At 43.1% G+C, this 21,137-nt stretch overlaps 1 protein-coding gene across 1 annotated transcript in view; it reads right to left on the reverse strand.

Annotated features, from left to right (window-relative positions):
- Nucleotides 1–19,717, reverse strand: part of LOC139554257 (oxysterol-binding protein-related protein 10-like) — a 129,784-nt gene extending 110,067 nt beyond the window's left edge. Inside the window, exon 1 of the mRNA XM_071366999.1 lies at nt 19,217–19,717. Coding sequence (XP_071223100.1) covers nt 19,217–19,482 — 266 coding nt within the window. The 5' untranslated portion in view covers nt 19,483–19,717. The remainder of the gene's footprint in view (nt 1–19,216) is intronic.
- Nucleotides 19,718–21,137: the final 1,420 nt, after the last annotated feature.

A 21,137-nucleotide genomic window follows, 5' to 3' on the forward strand; every position in this document is an offset into this window, starting at 1 on the left:
AGTGATATTTACAAGGTTGCCAAATACCCAGTGGAGCTTACATCTCATCTTCATACATTTGGGCAAAATAGACAAATAATACCATCTTACCACCATCTTTATTTACCCTATACAGTACTAGTCAAAGTTTAGACACCTACTCAGTCAAGGGTTTTTCTTTATTTTTACATTGTAGAATAAATAATACAAACTATGGAATAATGTAGTAAAAAAAATATTTATCAATAAAATTCTAATTATATTTTATATATCAGATTCTTCAAAGTAGCCATCCTTTGCCTTGACAGCTTTTCATACTCTTGGCATTCTCTCAATCAGCTTCATGAGGAATGCTTTTCCAACAGTCTTGAAGGAGTTCCACATATGCCGAGCACTTGTTGGCTGCATTTCCTTCACTCTGGGGTCCAACTCATCCCAAACCATCTCAATTGGGTTGAGGTTGGGGGATTGTGGAGGACAGGTCATCTGATGCAGCACTCCATCACTCTCCTTCTTGGTCAAATAGCCCTTACACAGCCTGGAGGTGTGTGAGGTCATTGTCCTGTTGAAAAACAAAATTATAGTCCCATCTGGTTTGCACTTAGTGGGACTGGCATATCGCTGCAGAATGCCAAGGTAGCCATGCTGGTTAAGGGGGCCTTGAATTCTAAATAAATCAGTGACAGTCACAAGCAAAGCACCCCCACAGAATCACACCTCCTCCTCCATGCTTCACGGTGGGAACCACACATGCAGAGATCATCCGTTCACCTACTATGCGTCTCTCAAAGACACGGCGGTTGAAACCAAAAATCGCAAATTTGGACTCCTCAGACCACAGGACAGATTTCCACCGGTCTAATGTCCATTGCTCGTGTTTCTTGGCCCAAGCAAGTCTCTTCTGCTTATTAGTGTCCTTAAGTAGTGGTTTCTTTGCAGCAATTCGACCAGGAAGGACTGATACACGGAGTCTCCTCTGAACAGTTGATGTTGAGATGTGTCTGTTACTTGAACTCTGAAGTATTTCATTGGGCTACAATTTCGGAGGCTGGAAACTTTAATGATCTTATCCTCTGCAGCAGAAGTAACTCTTCCTTTCCTGTGGTGGTCCCCATGAGAGCCAGTTTCATCATAGCGCTTGATGGTTTTTGTGACTGCACTTGGAGAAACTATCAAACTTAACATTTTGCACATTAAGACATGAAGGTCAGTCAAAGTAATGGACTGTCTTTTCTCTTTCCTTATTTGAGCTGTTCTTGCCATAATATGGACTTGGTCTTTTACCGAATAGGGCTATCTTCTCTATACCACCCCTACCTTGTCACAACACAACTGATTGGCTCAAACGCATTAAGAAGGAATGAATTTCCACTAGGCACATCTGTTAATTGAAATGCATTCCAGGTGAATACCCCATGAACCTGGTTGAGAGAATGCCAAGAGTGTGCAAAGCTGTCATCAAGGCAAAGGGTGGCTACTTTGAAGAATCTAAAATACTCTTTTTTGGTTACTACATGATTTCATATGTGTGATTTCATAGTTTTGATGTCTTCACTATCATTCTACAATGTAGAAAATAGTAAAAAAATTAAGAAAAACCCTTGAATGAGTATGTGTGCAAACTTTTGACTGGTACTGTATATACAAAGATATGTGGACACCCCTTCAAATTAATGGATGCGGCTATTTCAGCAATACCCATTGCTGACAGGTGTATAAAATCGAGCACACAGCCATCTCCATAGACAAACATTGGCAGTACAATAGGATGCCATCTTTCCAAAAAGTCAGTTCGTAAAATTTCTGCACTGCTAGAGCTGCCCCGGTCGTCTGTAAGTGCTGTTATTGTGAAGTGGAAACATATAGGAGCAACAACGGCTCAGCTGCAAGGTAGTAGGCCACACAAGCTCACAGAACGGGACCGCCGAGTGCTGAAGCGGGTACAAATCGTCTGTCCTCGGTTGCAACACTCACTACCGAGTTCCAAACTGCCTCTGGAAGCACCGTCACCACAAGAACCGTTCGTCGGGAGCTTCCTGAAATGGGTTTCCACGGCCGAGCAGAAGCCTAAGACAACCATGCGCAATGCCAAGCGTCGGCTGGAGTGGTGTAAAGCTTGCCACCATTGGACTCTGGAGCAGTACTCTGCTGTGATGAATCATGCTTCCCCATCTGGCAAACTGATAGACGAATCTGGGTTCGGTGGATGCCTGGAAAATGCTACTTTCCCCAATGCATAGTGCCAACTGTAAAGTAATAATGGTCAGGTGATGTTTTTCATGGTTTTGACTCAGCTGCTTAGATCCAGGGAACGGAAATCTTAACGCTAGAGCATACAATTACATTCTAAACGATTCTGTGCTTCCAATTTTGTGGCAACACTTTGGGTAGGGGAAGGCACTTTCCTGTTTCAGCATGACAATGCCCCCGTGCACAAAGCGAGGTCCATACAGAAATGGTTTGTCAAGATTGGTGTGGAAGAACTTGACTGGCCTGCACAGAGCCCTGACCTCAACCCCATTGAACATTTTTGGGATGAATTGGAATGCCGACTGCGAGCCAGGCCTAATCGTCCAACATCAGTGCACTCAGTTAAATAAACATCCTCAATCTACACACAATACCAAAACATTTCTGCAGCATCAAAGGTCCCCAAGAACACAGTGGCCTCCATCATTCTTAAATGGAAGTAGTTTGGAAACACCAAGACTCCTCCTAGAGTTCGCCGCCCGGCCAAACTGAGCAATCGGGGGAGAAGGGCCTTGGTCAGGGAGGTGACCAAGAACCCGATGGTCACTCTGAAAGAGCTCCTCTGTGGAAATGGGAGAACCTTCCAGAAGAACAACCATCTCTGCAGCACTCCACCAAATCAGGCCTTTATGGTAGAGTGGCCAGACAGAAGCCACTCCTCAGTAAAAAAGGTACATGACAGCCTGCTTGGAGTTTGCCAAAAGGCACCTAAAGGACTCTTAGACAATGAGAAAAAATATTCTCTGGTCTGATGAAACCAAGATTGAACTATTTGGCCTGAATTCCAAAAGTCACATCTGGAGGAAACCTGGCACCGATCATCACCTGGCCAACTGCGTGGCCATGTACGCCTCCAACTCAATCATCAAGTTTGCAGACGACACAACAGTAGTGGGCTTGATTACCAACAACGACGAGACAGCCTACAGCGAGGAGCTGAGGGCACTCGTCGTGTGGTGTCAGGAAAACAACCTCTCACTCAACGTCAACAAAACAAAAAAGAGATGATCGTGGACTTCAGGAAACAGCAGAGGGTGCACCCCCCATCCACATCCACGGGGCAGTAGTGGAGAAGGTGGAAAGTTAAGTTCCTCTGCGTACACATCAATGACAAACTGAAATGGTCCACCCACACAGACCTCAGGAGGCTGAAGAAATGTGGCTTGTCACCCAAAATCCGGACCAACTTTTACAGATGCACAATCGAGAGCATCCTGTACGGCAACTGCACCGCCCTCAACCGCAAGGCTCTCCAGTGGGTGGTGCGGTCTGCACAACGCATCACCAGGGGCAAACTACCTGCCCTACATGACACCTACAGCACCCGATGTCACAGGAAGGCCAAAAAGATCGTCAAGGACAACAACCACCCGAGCCACTGCCTGTTCACCCCGCTATCATCCAGAAGACGAGGTCAGTACAGGTTTATCAAAGCTGTGACCGAGAGACTGAAAAACAGCTTCTATCTCAAGGCCATCAGACTGCTAAACAGCAATCACTAACTCAAGAGAGGCTGCTGCCCACATTGAGACCCAATCACTGGCCACTTTAATAAAATGGATCACTAAGTCACTTTAAACAATGCCACTTTACATATCTTACATTATTCATATGTATATACTGTATTTTATACCATCTATTGCATCTTGCCTATGGCGCTCGGCCATCGCTCATCCATATATTTATATGTACATATTCTCATTCACCCCTTTAGATTTGTGTGTATTAGGTAGTTGTTGTGGAATTGTTAGATTACTTGTTAGATTTTACTGCACTGTCGGAACTAGAAGCACAAGCATTTCGCTACACTTGCATTAACATCTGCTAACCAAGATGAACAGAGCAAAGTACAGAGAGATCCTTGATGAAAACCTGCTCTAGAGCACAAAGGTTCACCTTCCAACAGCACAGCAACCCTAAGCACACAGACAAGAAAATGCAGGAGTGGCTTTGGGACAAGTCTCTGAATGTCCTTGAGTGGCCCAGCCAGAGGCCGGACTTGAACCTGAACGAACATCTCTGGAGATACGTGAAAATAGCTGTACAGCAGCACTCCCCATCCAACCTGACAGAGCTTGAGAGGATCTGCAGAGAAGAAATGGGAGAAACTCCCCAAATACAGGTGTACCAAGCTTGTAGCATCATACCCCAAAAAACGTGAGGCTGTAATCACTGGTGCTTCAACAAAGTACTGAGTAAAGGGTCTGAATACTTATGTAAATGTGATATACATTTTCAAACATTTCTAAATACCTGTTTTTCTTTGTCATTATGGGCTATTGTGTGTAGATTGATAGGGGGGGGGGGGGGAACAATTTAATCAATTTTAGAATAAGGCTGTAACGTAACAAAATGTGGGTCTGAATACTTTCCGAATGCACTGTATTTGAAATAAGAATGTGAAGCATATGAAAACAGAGTTAAATGTAAAAGTGCAGCATCTTATGCAATGGACAACATTAGTTCATCCAGTTGTCTTTAAATGATTTCTCCTCAGCTCTGTACCATCCCCATGGAAACCAGCCTTGTGCTCCGGCACACTGACGACTCGTTCTAGTTCAAAGAAGAAAACATTTTGAGTTCTGGTAAAACAGTAACCCTGAAAAAGCTTGGCTTACCGCACATTACAAAGAGCATACTTAAGTCAGACTCAACAGTTTAGCTTCCAGCCCACAGTATACATTTGATAACTGCACCTGTACTAGATGGCACCCCGATGGCAACCATCCAGCTTCCCGATTGGACCCAATGGCAGTATCAGGAACGTCTTGGCTGGCTCGGACATTGGCAACGGTACCTCCCGGAGTCTTTGCATCAGAAGGCATTAGGTTTGACCCAGAGGCCTTGTGTGATACTGTACACACATTAATCGTGCAGGTAATGAGGCGCATGTGTATAGGAAGGTAATTTCACAGTGTCTGTGTGTAGAACAGCCCGGTTTCTCTGAAAGCTGCACTCGGAAGCATTGGGACCTTGTAGACGGGGGAGCTGTAACAGAGGGGCAACCCATTCATCCTAAAGCACATGCAGCCCCTCTCTCAGGGTGATGGTGTGGTGCACAAGTGGAGGACCTAGATAAGACACCCAAATATGTTCATACGTGTGAGACAAACATGAAGACTAAGCATTCGGTACAATACACGTGCACATTCACACACCTACAATATAGCAATTGACATGATCACCCAAACACAGTGCAAACTTGGCACAGACCCGCTCTCAGAGATGCTCACAAGAACACAGCATAGCCAGGTACATAGCCTACAATGTTTATGCTCTTAGACACAGGGATGTGAGTGGCAGACCTAGTAATTATACCAACACAGTCTCCCACTGACAGACTTGCCTCTTGTGCATTCCTTGCCATTTTTGAACACTTAGGCATGGCAGGCTTTTCCAAACCATCACATCTGTTGTGCATGACAAAATACGACTTGCTGGTGGAAAACATGTCAAAAGGTCATTTTCTGGCTATGGCATACTTTCTGACATTCATTTTTCAGCTTCCCAAATTTGTGAAAATGTGCCATCCTTGGCCGCTAGATGAAAATCAGTCTCGACTGAAAGTACGTCTGGAAGTCGTGTACGTGAATCCAAATGTCACAAACTATGTCCAATCGCCTTAGAACTGCAATTTAAGGCCATGAGATCTGTGGTGAAGGGAAAATATATTGCTGGCTTTTCCAGCTTATAGACAGTGTTACATGTACTGGTACAGTAGGCTTTACTTGGTCCATTGACACATCAAATGTCAAGAATAAGTGGGCTATACTAGCTAGCTGAAAAGTGGCACACACCGTAACATAATAGTACAGGAACCCCAGGAAAAGCTTTCAACTTGGTCGCTCTCATTATTTACAAGTAGCAGCCAGGTAGGCACACTACTGCGATGATTCAGGTAGTTTCAATAGGCCAGCATTATTTTACTTTGACAGAAGAAAACAAGATGATCCAGTGAACGGTCCTGTGTGGCTCAGTTGGTAGAGTCTGGCGCTTGCAACGCCAGGGTTGGGGAGTGCGATTCTCATGGGGTACCAGTACAACAACAAAAAGTATGAAACTACTACTACTACTGTAAGTCGCTCTGGATAAGAGCGTCTGCTGAATGACAAAAAATGTGAATTTGAGATTTGGAATGCGATTTCACATTAACTTCAGCCGGTGCTCAGTGTAGCTTAGCGGTCTTGTTTCCATGTTTCCTCGGATCTTGTCTCATCACTCCAACGGGCTCGGGAGAGGCAATGGTGGAGTCATGCGTCCTCCGAAACATGACCCGCCGGAAACCAGCCGCACCAATGTGTCGGAGGAAACACTGTTCAACTGGCGACTGAGGGAGCGATGAGCCAAGTAAAGCCCCCCCCGACCAAACCCTCCCTAAACCCCGGACGTCCTATGGGACTCCCGGCCACGGCTGGTTGTGGTACAGCCCGGGATTGAACCCGGGTGTGTAGTCACGCCTCTAGCACTGAGACGCAGTGCCTTAGACCGCTGCGTCACTCGGGAGGCCCCTTAAAATCACTTTTTAAATTGAATATGGAACAGTTACCTTAAACTCCAAATAACCAAATTTGCCTCCAATACATAAAAAGTAATTTAAAAATACAGAAGTATTTTGTTCTTGTGGAAGAACCATCTCGAAACCCAACTCCTTGTGGAGTTTTACATAGACATATTTGTCAACTATACATCTGCTTGAAGTATACTACAAGCTAACCGTTTGAAAGAAGTAGAGTGTGTGCGTATATGCATTCACATGTGTGTCGCACTCAGGTTGTGGTGAGAAAGGTCACGTCTCCTTCGAAGAACACTTTTGGTTTTGAATCAATAAGCACTCACCATCACCTTATTATAAATCACACCACATGTGCCATCCCAGGTACCTGACAGTCATCATACACTGCGCCACTTCTAAACAAAATCAGTTTGTGTTATAGGCTTAAAATTATGTTTTGATTCTTGCTTGAACAGTCGCTAAGATTATAAACTCGGCAAAACAAAGAAATGCCCTCTCACTGTCAACTGTGTTTATTTTCAGCAAACTTAACATGTGTAAGTATTTGTATGAACATAACAAGATTCAACAACTGAGATATAAACTGAACAAGTTCCACAGACATGTGACTAACAGAAATTGAATAATGTGTCCCTGAACAAAGGTGGGGGGGGGGGGTCAAAATCAACAGTAACAGTCAGTATCTGGTGTGGCCACCAGCTGCATTAAGTACTGCAGTGCATCTCCTCCTCATGGACTGCACCAGATGTGCCAGTTCTTGCTGTGACATGTTACCCCACTCTTCCACCAAGGCACCTGCAAGTTCCCGGACATTTTTGGGGGGGGAATGGCCCTAGCCCTCACCCTCCGATCCAACAGGTCCCAGACGTGCTCAATGGGATTGAGATCCGGGCTCTTCGCTGGCCATGGCAGAACACTGACATTCCTGTCTTGCAGGAAATCACGCACAGAACGAGCAGTACGGCTGGTGGCATTGTCATGCTGGAGGGTCATGTCAGGATGAGCCTGCAGAAAGGGTACCACATGAGGGAGGAGGATGTCTTCCCTGTAACGCACAGTGTTGAGATTGCCTGCAATGACAACAAGTTCAGTCCTGTGACACACCGCCCCAGATCATGACGGACCCTCCACCAAATCGATCCCGCTCCAGAGTACAGGCCTCGGTGTAACGCTCATTCCTTTGACGATAAACGCGAATCAGACCATCATCCCCCTGGTGAGACAAAACCGCGACTCGTCAGTGAAGAGCACTTTTTGCCAGTCCTGTCTGGTCCAGCGACGGTGGGTTTGTGTGCCCATAGGCGACGTTGTTGCCGGTGATGTCTGGTGAGGACCTGCCTTACAACAGTCCTACAATACCTCAGTCCAGCCTCTCTCAGCCTATTGTGGACAGTCTGAGCACTGATGTGCGTTCCAGGTGTAACTTAGGCAGTTGTTGTTGCCATCCTGTACCTGTCTCGCATGTGTGATGTTCGGATGTACCAATCCTGTGCAGGTGTTGCTACACGTGGTCTCCCCGTAGCTGTCCGTCCTGTCTCCCCGTAGCGCTGTCTTAGGCATCTCACAGTACGGACATTGCAATTTATTGCCCTGGCCACATCTGCAGTCTTCATGCCTCCTTGCAGCATGCCTAAGGCACATTCACGCAGATGAGCAGGGACCCTGGGCATCTTTCTTTTGGTGTTTTTCAGAGTCAGTAGAAAGGCCTCTTTAGTGTCCTAAGTTTTCATAACTGTGACCTTAATTGGCTATCGTCTGTATGTTGTTAGTGTCTTAACGACCGTTCCACAGGTGCATGTTCATTAATTGTTTATGACTCATTGAACAAGCATGGAAAACAGTGTATAAACCCTTTACAATGAAGATCGTGTGAAGTTATTTGGATTTTTACAAATTATCTTTGAAAGACAGGGTCCTGAAAAAGGGACATTTATTTTCTTTTGCTGAGTTTATTTGGTTGGGATCTTTGCAAAATATATATTTTGGATGTAGCAGTTGTAGCTAGAATGCTAACGCTCATTGATATAGGCTGTAGAAAAAGTTTTTTTTAAGTATAATGCAGTTGATTTGCGATGACAAACAAAGCAGGACATTCATATGAGCCTTAAAATGCAATTATAATCCAAAAGGTAGTGTGAAATGCACTTATAAGCAACAAAAAGAGGCTTTTTTTGCTGGGGTTCTATTAGAACTCTCCATCGTTCTGCCACCAACTTGTGCACATCGTCCTATTGCGGCAATGTTTGCAATCACAGAAAGGGGTCTACAGTAGAGAGGATATATGCTCTAGCTGCTGTCCTTTAGCTCATCTCTGCAGTCCTATAGATACAGTGACGTTTCACCAATACTACCAGGTTTTTCCTGGGTGTGTAAACTCCCACAAAAAACAAAAAACTGGCCATTTGTCTTTTTTTTTTGTGAATTTGATGTATGCCTCAACTGTTCCTGTTTAAAAAAGGCACCTATAGCTAACATGCTATTCAACAGAATATCTTCAGTTTTTCTATTTGTATCAAGAAGTGTATTCAAGTGGCCAACTAGGTACTTTACCATAAACTCTCTCTGTCCTCAAGTACTCTGTCCAAAAGAAATAAACTCAGTTTGACGAGCCCATACAAAACAACCTGCCATACATGCAGTTTCCTCATGATCGGTCCCTGTCAAAGCTTTCACACGCATCATTTCACAATTCTGACAAGTGTTCAGTTGTTTTCAAATAAGCCACTGAGCTCAGGGGAAATAAAATCAGCATGGTCTCAGAGAATTTCATATTATTCTGTACGTAAATCCAAGACACTCCATTTACTATGATGTTACCATAAAAAAAACATGTATTATAGATAATACCTAATGTTTTGAATTTTTTAAATGTATAGTCGTGGCCAAAAGTTTTGAGAATGACACAAATGTATTTTCACAAAGTCTGCTGCCTCAGTGTCTTTAGATATTTTTGTCAGATGTTACTATGGAATACTTAAGTATAATTACAAGCATTTCATAGGTGTCAAAGGCTTTTATTGACAATTACATGAAGTTGATGCAAAGAGTCAATATTTGCAGTGTTGACCCTTCTTTTTCAAGACCTCTGCAATTCGCCCTGGCATGCTGTCAATTAACTTCTGGGCCACATCCTGACTGATGGCAGCCCATTCTTGCATAATCAATGCTTGGAGTTTGTGGGTTTTTGTTTGTCCACCCGCCTCTTGAGGATTGATCACAAGTTCTCAATGGGATTAAGGTCTGGGGAGTTTCCTGGCCATTGACCCAAAATATCGATGTTTTGTTCCCCGAGCCACTTAGTTGTTATCACTTTTGCCTTATGGCATGGTGCTCCATCATGCTGGAAAAGGCATTGTTCGTCACCAAACTGTTCCTGGATGGTTGGGAGAAGTTGCTCTCGGAGGATGTGTTGGTACCGTTCTTTATTCATGGCTGTGTTCTTAGGCACAATTGTGAGTGAGCCCACTCCCTTGGCTGAGAAGCAACCCCACACATGAATGGTCTCAGGATGCTTTACTGTTGGCATGACACAGGACTGATGGTAGCGCTCACCTTGTCTTCTCCGGACAAGCTTTTGTCCGGGTGCCACAAACAATCGGAAAGGGGATTCATCAGAGAAAAATACTTTACCCCAGTCCTCAGCAGTCCAATCCCTGTACCTTTTGCAGAATATTAGTCTGTCCCTGATGTTTTTCCTGGAGAGAAGTGGCTTCTTTGCTTTCCTTCTTGACACCAGGCCATCCTCCAAAAGTCTTCACCTCACTGTGCGTGCAGATGCACTCACACCTACCTGCTGCCATTCCTGAGCAAGCTCTGTACTGGTGGTGCCCCGATCCCGCAGATGAATCAACTTTAGGAGACGGTCCTGGCGCTTGCTGGACTTTCTAGGGCGCCCTGAAGCCTTCTTCACAACAATTGAACCGCTCTCCTTGAAGTTCTTGATGATCCGATAAATGATTGATTTAGGTGCAATCTTACTGTCAGCAATATCCATGCATGTGAAGCCCTTTTTGTGCAAAGCAATGATGACAGCACGTGTTTCCTTGCAGGTAACCATGGATGACAGAGGAAGAACAAGGATTCCAAGCCCCACCCTCCTTTTGAATTTTCCAGTCTGTTATTTGAACTCAATCAGCATGACAGAGTGATCTCCAGCCTTGTCGTCGTCAACTCACACACCTGTGTTAACGAGAGAATCACTGATATGTCAGCTGGTCCTTTTGTGGCAGGGCTGAAATGCAGTGGAATTTTTGGGGGGGATTCAGTTCATTTGCATGGCAAATAGGGACTTTGCAATTAATTGCAATTCATCTGATCACTCTTCATAACATTCTGGAATATATGCAAATTGCCATCATACAAACTGAGGCAGCAGACTTTGTGAAAATTAATATTTGTGTCATTCTCAAAACTTCTGGCCACGACTGCATACATGTTGCAAATTTTCAAAATGTATGATATGTTACGAATTCTAGCTAGCTCGCTAATGTTAGCTAGGCTAAGGGTTAGAGTTACGTTTAGGAGTTAGCTTAAAGTGTTAAGGTTAGCTAAAATGGTTAACTTCACTAGGGTAGGGGGCAGCATTCGGAATTTTGGATGAAAAGCGTGCCCAAATTAAACTGCCTGCTACTCAGCCATAAAAGCTAGAATATGCATATAATTAGATAGAAACTTCAGAGTGTTTTCTAAAACTGTTTGAATGATGTCTGTGAGTATAACAGAACTCATATGGCAGGCAAAAACCTGAGAAAAAATCCAACCAGGAAGTGGGAAATCCGAGGTTTGTAGGTTTTCAAGTCATTGCCTATCGAATATACAGTGTCTATGGGTTGATATTGCACTTCCTAAGGCTTCCACTAGATGTCAACAGTCTTTAGAACCTTGTTTGATGCTTCTACTGTGAAGGAGGGGGGAATGGGAGCTGAATGAGTCAGAGGTCTGCCAGAGTGGCATGAGCTGACCACGCGCGTTCACGTGAGAGTTAGCTTGCGCTCCATTGCATTTCTACAGATAAAGGAATTCTCCGGTTGGAACATTATTGAAGATTTATGATAAAAACATCCTAAAGACTGATTCTATACTTCGTTTGACATGTTTCTATGAACTGTAACATGACTTTTCGTCTGAACTTTCGCCTGGACCATACTTGTATGTTTGAGGAATTTTAATTATGTAATTCCTGTTGTTTTGAATTTGGCGCCCTGCAGTTTCACTGGCTGTTGACGAGGTGGGACGCTAGCATCCCACATACCCTAGTGAGGTTAAGGCTAGGGGAAGGGTTAGCTAACATGCTAAGTAGTTGCAAAGTAGCAAGTAGTTGAAAAGTTGCTAATTAGATAAAATGCTAAAGTTGTCCTTGATGAGATTCGAACTCGCAACCTTTGGGTGTCCACCCATCTATCCCGACCAATCACATTACTTTCATTTTTGCCTTAACCCAGTCAACAAGGTGGGTTTGAGGCCTATTCCGTTTTGGGGGACTCGGCATCGACTCGGACTCAGGGGGCTTCATACGGGCCGAGCTCTTCCCGAGTCAGGCAGAATAATATTACTCTGGGTTCCGGCTAATGGTACTCGGGCCAAGTCCACTTCAGCATATCTGGCCTGATTACCTTTTTTTCAGAAGTAGAGCCATGAGGTTCTTTCGGCAGGTTTGCAAGAATAAAACAACTAATTAATGTAATAATTTCACCTCGAATTTGCTAGGGCATTTCCAAGCTAAAATTCTTCCCATTAGGCTATTAGATGGAGAAGGACCCTAAAGAATCTATGCTATAAATGAATTTGATTTTACTAGGGGTTTTTTGGAACCCCACTCATTATTTCTATTAATTTCAGTCATTCGGCCAATCCTGTCTTAATATCATTATTGATTTTTAGGCATATGCTGGTGGCCACGTGAATTATAGGACGACTTGGGATACATGATCCACGACCGACAGTACATCTCAGTGGCATAGGCTATAGCCTATTTTTCTATGGTAGGCCTATCTGTAAACGCCAATACATCCTGCCAAAATACACCATATGAGTGGCCTAATGTAATTTTCTGGACCTGTCGAGAATAAACCCATAACTGGTCCAAATGGTTGAATAATAAAAGGCCTTTATTTTGGCATGAAACACAAAATGACGTTTGAGCGGTTATTCAAATTAGCCTACATCACGGCAGTTTACAGCCTAGACAATAATACATTCCTCATTGCACTGTGTCGTTGTAGCCTATGGCGTAGAATCATTGTATTTTCTGAAAATGTAGGCCTAGATCTTCCATTTGATCATCTGCAACCTATGCTGAAGGAGTGATGCAGCCTACAACCATGCATGTTGAATTATTGCCGTAACCTATTAAACTGTTACAAATGTAGTCTATAGCCTATTAAAATAGATAAATAAATAACGACCATGACAGTCGAAGGAAAAAAATCCTGGCGCTCAAAATGTCATGATTGTGGGTTCGATTCCCGGGGCCACGAACAGAAAATAAATGTATGCATACTGTCACTTTGGATAAAAGCATATGCTTAATGTCACATTTATTATTTTTGCACACCTCATATTTGTGAGACATCGAACATTTATTTTCTGTATGGAACCTGTGACAGTAGCTATGGGCCTGCGCATTCTGAGAAGCCAGAAGAAAATAAAACTGTATCTAAACCGGGTAAATTATGAATTGTATCACCAGCTGTGTTACTTAGCCATAGTGTTTCTTTGTCATAACCCAAGGTGGCATGCCAACGTTTTGCTGAACCTGAACATAGACAAAGTTTAATTCAAGATTGAGACCTCACATCACCAAGTCAACTTTAGGCTACTATTTCCTGTCCGTTTTACAAATCTGTGATTGTAATTTTCAACATAGTAAATAGCAGCATACATGTATGGTCAATTGCCAACATCAATGCTTGCTGAAGTATCCTTAATAGGGAGCCAGCATTACCTCTAAAGGAACCAAAAACACACGATCCAGCAGCGGTGGCCTCTACTGTTTGAGCCGTCTGCCATGCAGCTAGAGCCTGACTCGGTGCCTGACTTTCCAGCGGTCGTTGTGAGAGTCAGTCAGTTGGTTAACATTCAAGGCCAGCCGGAAAAGATACCAAATAGTTAAAAATAGGTAATTGTATGTATTGTATTTGTAGTAGTGTATTTTGTCACAGTCACTAATTCATTTGTGACATTGAGCTAGCTTATTTTTTGGACTGGTCGTAGTTGTTAACGTTTCTCTGTTAACATTAATGTTAGATAGCTAGCAATCTTAGCTAAGTCAATACGTTTAGGGTCTAGCCTTTGTGACATTAGGTAGCTAACTGAGCTAGCTAGTGATTTTAAAAACATAGGTAGTCTAGCTAAGACTAGGCAAGAAAGCGCCCGGTTAACATTGCTAGCTAGCTATGCCCAGTGAGTCAAAGAACTCGCACAACCCCAACTGGTCTCAAGCGAAGATGGCAAAGAGCGCTCCAAGATTCATAATGATGATAATAATGGTTTATTTCGTTTCATGTGTACTATGGCAGCTAAACGCTGAATTAATTTAACACATATATACAGTGGGGAGAACAAGTATTTGATACACTGCCGATTTTGCAGGTTTTCCTACTTACAAAGCATGTAGAGGTCTGTAATTTTTATCATAGGTACACTTCAACTATGAGAGACGGAATCTAAAACAAAAATCCAGAAAATCACATTGTATGATTTTTAAGTAATTAATTTGCATTTTATTGCATGACATAAGTATTTGATACATCAGAAAAGCAGAACTTAATATTTGGTACAGAAACCTTTGTTTGCAATTACAGAGATCATACGTTTCCTGTAGTTCTTGACTAGGTTTGCACACACTGCAGCAGGGATTTTGGCCCACTCCTCCCTACAGATCTTCTCCAGATCCTTCAGGTTTCGGGGCTGTCGCTGGGCAATACGGACTTTCAGCTCCCTCCAAAGATTTTCTATTGGGTTCAGGTCTGGAGACTGGCTAGGCCACTCCAGGACCTTGAGATGCTTCTTACGGAGCCACTCCTTAGTTGCCATGGCTGTGTGCTTTGTGTCGTTGTCATGCTGGAAGACCCAGCCACGACCCATCTTCAATGCTCTTACTGAGGGAAGGAGGTTGTTGGCCAAGATCTCGCGATACATGGCCCCATCCATCCTCCCCTCAATACGGTGCAGTCGTCCTGTCCCCTTTGCAGAAAAGCATCCCCAAAGAATGATGTTTCCACCTCCATGCTTCACGGTTGGGATGGTGTTCTTGGGGTTGTACTCATACTTCTTCTTCCTCCAAACACGGCGAGTGGAGTTAGACCAAAAAGCTCTATTTTTGTCTCATCAGACCACATGACCTTCTCCCATTCCTCCTCTGGATCATCCAGATGGTCATTGGCAAACTTCAGACGGGCCTGGACATGCACTGGCTTAAGCAGGGGGACCTTGCGTGCGCTGCAGGATTTTAATCCATGACGGCGTAGTGTGTTACTAATGGTTTTCTTTGAAACTGTGGTCCCAGCTCTCTTCAGGTCATTGACCAGGTCCTGCCGTGTAGTTCTGGGCTGATCCCTCACCTTCCTCATGATCATTGATGCCCCACGAGGTGAAATCTTGCATGGAGCCCCAGACCGAGGGTGATTGACCGTCATCTTGAACTTCTTCCATTTTCTAATGATTGCGCCAACAGTTGTTTCCTTCTCACCAAGCTGCTTGCCTATTGTCCTGTAGCCCATCCCAGCCTTGTGCAGGTCTACAATTTTATCCCTGATGTCCTTACACAGCTCTCTGGTCTTGGCTATTGTGGAGAGGTTGGAATCTGTTTGATTGAGTGTGTGGACAGGTGTCTTTTATACAGGTAACGAGTTCAAACAGGTGCAGTTAATACAGGTAATGAGTGGAGAACAGGAGGGCTTCTTAAAGAAAAACTAACAGGTCTGTGAGAGCCGGAATTCTTACTGGTTGGTAGGTGATCAAATACTTATGTCATGCAATAAAATGCAAATGAATTATTTAAAAATCATACAATGTGATTTTCTGGATTTTTGTTTTAGATTCCGTCTCTCACAGTTGAAGTGTACCTATGATAAAAATGACAGACCTCTACATGCTTTGTATGTAGGAAAACCTGCAAAATCGGCAGTGTATCAAATACTTGTTCTCCCCACTGTACATAATATATATTTAAAAAATTATATAGTCCCAGTGGTTATTTGTAACGTTAGCTACTTGAATAATCTGGATCTAGCTAGTGGTCGATCAAAACAATACATTGTTTTGCAAAACTATTCATGGTTTGGTCTCCCAAGTGGCGCAGCGTTCTAAGGCACTGCGTCTCAGTGCTTGAGGCATCACTACAGACACCCTGGTTTGAATCCAGGCTATATCACAACCAGCCGTGATTTGGAGTCCCATAGGGTGGTGCACAATTGGCCCAGCTCCGTCCGGGTTTGGCTGATGTAGGCCGTCATTGTAAATAAGTATTTGTTCTTAACTGAAGAAAAAAAAAAAAAATGGTTGACCCTATACAGTCAATGGGTCAATCAACTGCTGTCTTTCATTGAAAAGGAAATATATTTTTAAAAACTATAAGTATAATGTTAAACATTCTATTGGTTGAATTATTAGTATTTCCAGCTGATACCATTTCTCACTTGAACCCTGTGTAAAGTGATTTGCTCGACAATACACGTGTTCTTTCTTGTTTGTCTCTCCACCCTCAGCCTCTGATGGACTGTCTCCACCTTCCACCACCGTGCAACAAATACTCAAAATGGGAATCTGAAGGATGGCACCCTGAGCCTGAGCTGGTGTGGCTGGACAGTAAAAGAGTCAATCTCAAATGTGAAAACTGTTCAAGGGTGTGTAGACTTTCACTAGGCACTGTATACCCATTGATTCCTGAAGAAAATATGTAATAAATGCTTGTTGAGCTTAGGTCAACTGTTCTTCCCCATCAGAACCAAACATAGGCCTGATTAACTGAAAACAAACACTGTATAGCCTCAAAACTATAATTTTTATATAACGGATGGCCAGTCCTTGCATCCATAGCTTCTATATGTTTATGGTCAGTGTTATCTGGGATCCTTAGGATATCCCTACCCTAAACCATAACCCTTACACATAACCAAATCCCACAGGCCGCCAGTTTCCCATCCCTGACCTAGAGTCTTGTGCATAGGTGCCTCTTCTCACAAAGAACAAATTTGCCCCAAGGACCCACAAGGTCTGCCATGATGGATTTTCCACCATTTGGATTTTTTTTTTAAACACTTAAAATGCCATCTCTTCCGGGAACCACGGGGCCGATCTGGATGAAACTTGATATATGGCATCTAGGCACCAAGGTCTTTCAAAGCAATATTTTCCAGACTAGTATGTCAAACAACTAACCAATAAACATTCATGTCAGTGTGGTCTGGCACAAATGCATATACATCAGACAGATATTTGTATTGTAACCACTCTTGGTACACATGCCCAAACCCTGTCAAGACTCAACATATGCAAGCACATTCAGATTGACCACACGGTGGCGCTACAACAGGCACATATATATCTTTTGATTTGTTTGACTCAGTGTTGAAATTGAAAACTGCGGTTACTGTGTTGTGTTGATTTGCTTCCCATTTGAGGTCTGGACTGTGATTCCTAGGATTTCTGTGTGGTGTCAAAATCGCACTAATTGTTGTAGCTACTTATTTTGCTCTTTTTCCCCCTGTTATTCAAAAGGTCCTGTCAGGAGAAACACTTTCACATCCAAGGCTACAGATGGACAGGAAAGGGCGGATAGACATACATATAAGGGATGAACACTTACGCTTTATACATTATCTGGAAATAACGGACAACTTGATACTACCCGTGTTTATTAGTTCCATATAATGTAGAGCGGAGGCTTTTATCCCGCTTATACCACTGTTGCCAAAGAAAACAAGCACACATTTACTGGTAAAATGTACATGTTTTCATTGAGATTTTGACAAGTAAATTCATACTATTTCATCCTTTCACTAAACCTGGTTGTTAGTTATATCGGTTAGGTTGATAGAGAAGCGGACTTGTTCATTCTATTTGTTTGATTACTATGCAGGCTGGCAATGTTCTTATCCCTTACTTGCTAGCTAGCCAACTACGGCTAACACAGTCACGTAAACTCTGCAGATAGAATAATATCAGAATTGAGTGGACTTGGGCCATTGCTGGGCCGATTCTGGCCCTAAAATGGCAGCTTTGGCTCAGTTCAGGCTGCCAGATCTGGCCCAAATGACTCGGGCCTAGTCTGTACCGTCACTCATTTCGGACTCGGACCGGATCCGGCTGCCAGACCCGAGCCAGCAGTTTTAGATCTGGTATGCCGGAATCAGGCCAGATGTGGGCCAGACGTTTGTGTTACCTGGGAAGTAAACAACCTTACATATCATACTAAAATGAAGTGTCTCAGACTTACATACAGAATAATACAAAATGCTCTGAGACCAGGTTAAATAAATAGACTAGGTTGTAGAGACAGTATCTGTGCGTTAGAAATGTCGATGACGCGCACAGATACTGTAACAAGGGAAGGCCGACAAATGCTAAATCATTGTTATCCAATATGCACAGGCTTTGTAGTTGTACAATGTTTCCATTTTCTAGGCTATGGCTGGGATCTAAATAGCAGTTCCTTCTGCTCACTTTTTTGTATTTTTTTTTTGTTAAATAAAGGTTAACTAGACAACTCAGTTAATAACAAATTCTTATTTACAATGACGGCCTAGGGGCAGAACGACAGATTTGTACCTTGTCAGCTCGGGGATTCGATCTTGCAACCTTTCGGTTACTAGTACAACGCTCTATCCACTAGGCTACCCTGCCGCCTACTTAAGTATGCTAACTGGGCTGCAACCTGTAGCCTTTAAAGCAGTTGTGACACTATCAATCCACAATACTGACCTTTGCAGTGCAAGGAGAGAGAGAACTAACAGCATGCACCAAGGAACACACCATTTAAAAAAATATATATTAAAAAAAATGTTGAACCTTTATTTAACTAGGCAAGTCAGTTATGAACAAATTCTTATTTACAATGATGGCCTAACCCGGATGATGCTGGGCCAATTGTGCACCACCCTATGGGCCTCCCAATCACGGCCGGTTGTGATACGGCCTGGAATCGAACCAGGGTCTGTAGTGAAGCCTCTAGCACTGAGATGCAGTGCCTTAGACCACCACTGGGCGTAGACGTCAGTTCTACATCTAGTTTTGATTTACATTTGCATGAGTTGTCAACTAACGTGAATTCAATGTGAAATCGACAAATTATCACCATGTCATTGGATTTAGGTTAGAAGTTGGGTAAAAAAAAAAAAAAAACGAAATTCCTTAGTTTCACGTCGACTCAATGTCATCACATAAAAATAATAATAATAATAACGTGGAACCAACGTTGATTCAACTCGTTTTTGCCCAGTGGGTAAGAACCTCATGATTGAAAGTTCTGCTTACCTGTTCTGCCATCCTTGAATTAAGTTTGTGTATTTGCTCAACACTCCTTCTAACTGACGCTTACACGCTTGCTGAAAATTCATACTGTTTCCTAATAAACGTCCCCGACTCACTCCTCCACCGGCCCCGCTCCCAAGTGAAGCCGAGCCGGGGCTATGAGAACCAGCTCGTCCGATCTTTCTCGCCGAATTCCCCTTGTCCGACGGCAGTGAAGCGGAGTTCGTTTTATTTGTCCCAGGATGCGGACTGCAGAGCATCTTCTCCATACTGACGACGCGATAAACGGAGTCGAGCAGGAAAATTGTGGTAAATGGTATGTCTACTGACCTAAATCGAAAGCATTAAATATGTAATATCCATGTTTCGCTGGTGATTTGAGCGTCCCTCTGCCCAAGAAACCAAGCATAATTCCCAGCAGTTGTATGAAGAGCACTGCTGTGGTTCCCTTTCTGAGGCGATAGAAGCACAAGCTCTAACGTTTTCGTGTTGTTGAGAAATCACAGTGCAGACACTCCCTCTCTCCTGACTCACTCGACCAACCCCCGGATATAACAATCCAATCTTATTACACATCATCATAGCCAAGAACACAGCTACAGAAAACCCAAAAATGTACGATTAACCATCACCCCCCCCCCAAAACAGAATAATATATTTTTTTTTAGTAATCCCAATCAGCGATTAAACACATTCACGTAGTATTCATCCACATGATGTAGGCCCAAGTAGGCCAATTAAATTACATTAAATTAGGGGTATCGGACAGATCTGACAAATGGGGTGAACTAGATGATAATTGTCCATGAAGAAGAAATGTGTGACATGCTTCAGCTCTTTGAAAGTATTTTTGTAGTAGTGGTAGAAGTTTAAAACGTTTTGCTTAAGTGAAGCGGTGAAATATAGTCAAAGTTAAATATATAAAAAATATCTGGTCTGATTACTTTGATAAACTACTATGTCAACCTTATTACTCTGGAGTTTGTGGCAGTTGGATCACATAATTCGTCACAAATAAGACTAGTACACTTTTATACACTCTTCTACTAGAAAACCACAGTATATGCAAGCTGTAATAATTACTCATAAGGAATTAGAGGTTTAAGGTATAGTAACCTCAATTCAACCATACATTTATTTCTTAATCAAATGATAAAGCTGCTATAAAAAAGTTATGACTGGATGGGTAGATCAATAAATAGGATATATAAACGAATGAATAGATACATAAAGTTAGAACACAGGACGGAAGACCTAATGGATGGAGGGATGAAGGGATTCATTCAAATATATAGGAAGTTATGGATGAATGGACATTTTTGGTGGAATGAGAGTTGTGAATGTGTTGTGTACGTCAGTATTTATTTCTTTACTCCACACAAATAACGTTTGAAATAAAAAACAAAGTCATCTCCAATCCTATTTCCATGTTCTAGTCAAGGATTATTTTTTCCCCTTGGTTCTAGCGAGTGGTGAGCATAGAATTGCACATCAGCGCCACCAGCTGGGTGGGGGTTTACTACTGTGCAAGGCAGCCTACACAGACTAGAAGGGATAAACTGCATCCCAGTACCGCGACCGAAGTAAGGACTGGTGGGGTGTGTCGAAAGGTAAGTAGTGGGTGTGTGGAAAGCAGTGGGTGCGTCAAAATCGCTCTGCTAGACGGTTTGGATTGAGCTGTGTTTTTTTTCTTAACAATTGTACATTTTCACTTATAAAACAGATTTTGTGAAAAGTATAGACTTGTTTATTAGAAGTATAGATGATGTGTGTACTGTTGCTCTATGCGTTGTATGCGTGTGCTTACTGTAACTGTCACCCTGATATTGGCTCCTAGGCAGCTACTTCCCACGCCTTTGCCAAACAGCAGTGCTTGTCAAGTGGGTGCGAAGGTGTGTCCCCGTGTTGACATTCATGGCCTCCC

This window comes from Salvelinus alpinus, chromosome 26, assembly GCF_045679555.1.
Source record: "Salvelinus alpinus chromosome 26, SLU_Salpinus.1, whole genome shotgun sequence".
Classification (NCBI taxonomy): domain Eukaryota; kingdom Metazoa; phylum Chordata; class Actinopteri; order Salmoniformes; family Salmonidae; genus Salvelinus; species Salvelinus alpinus.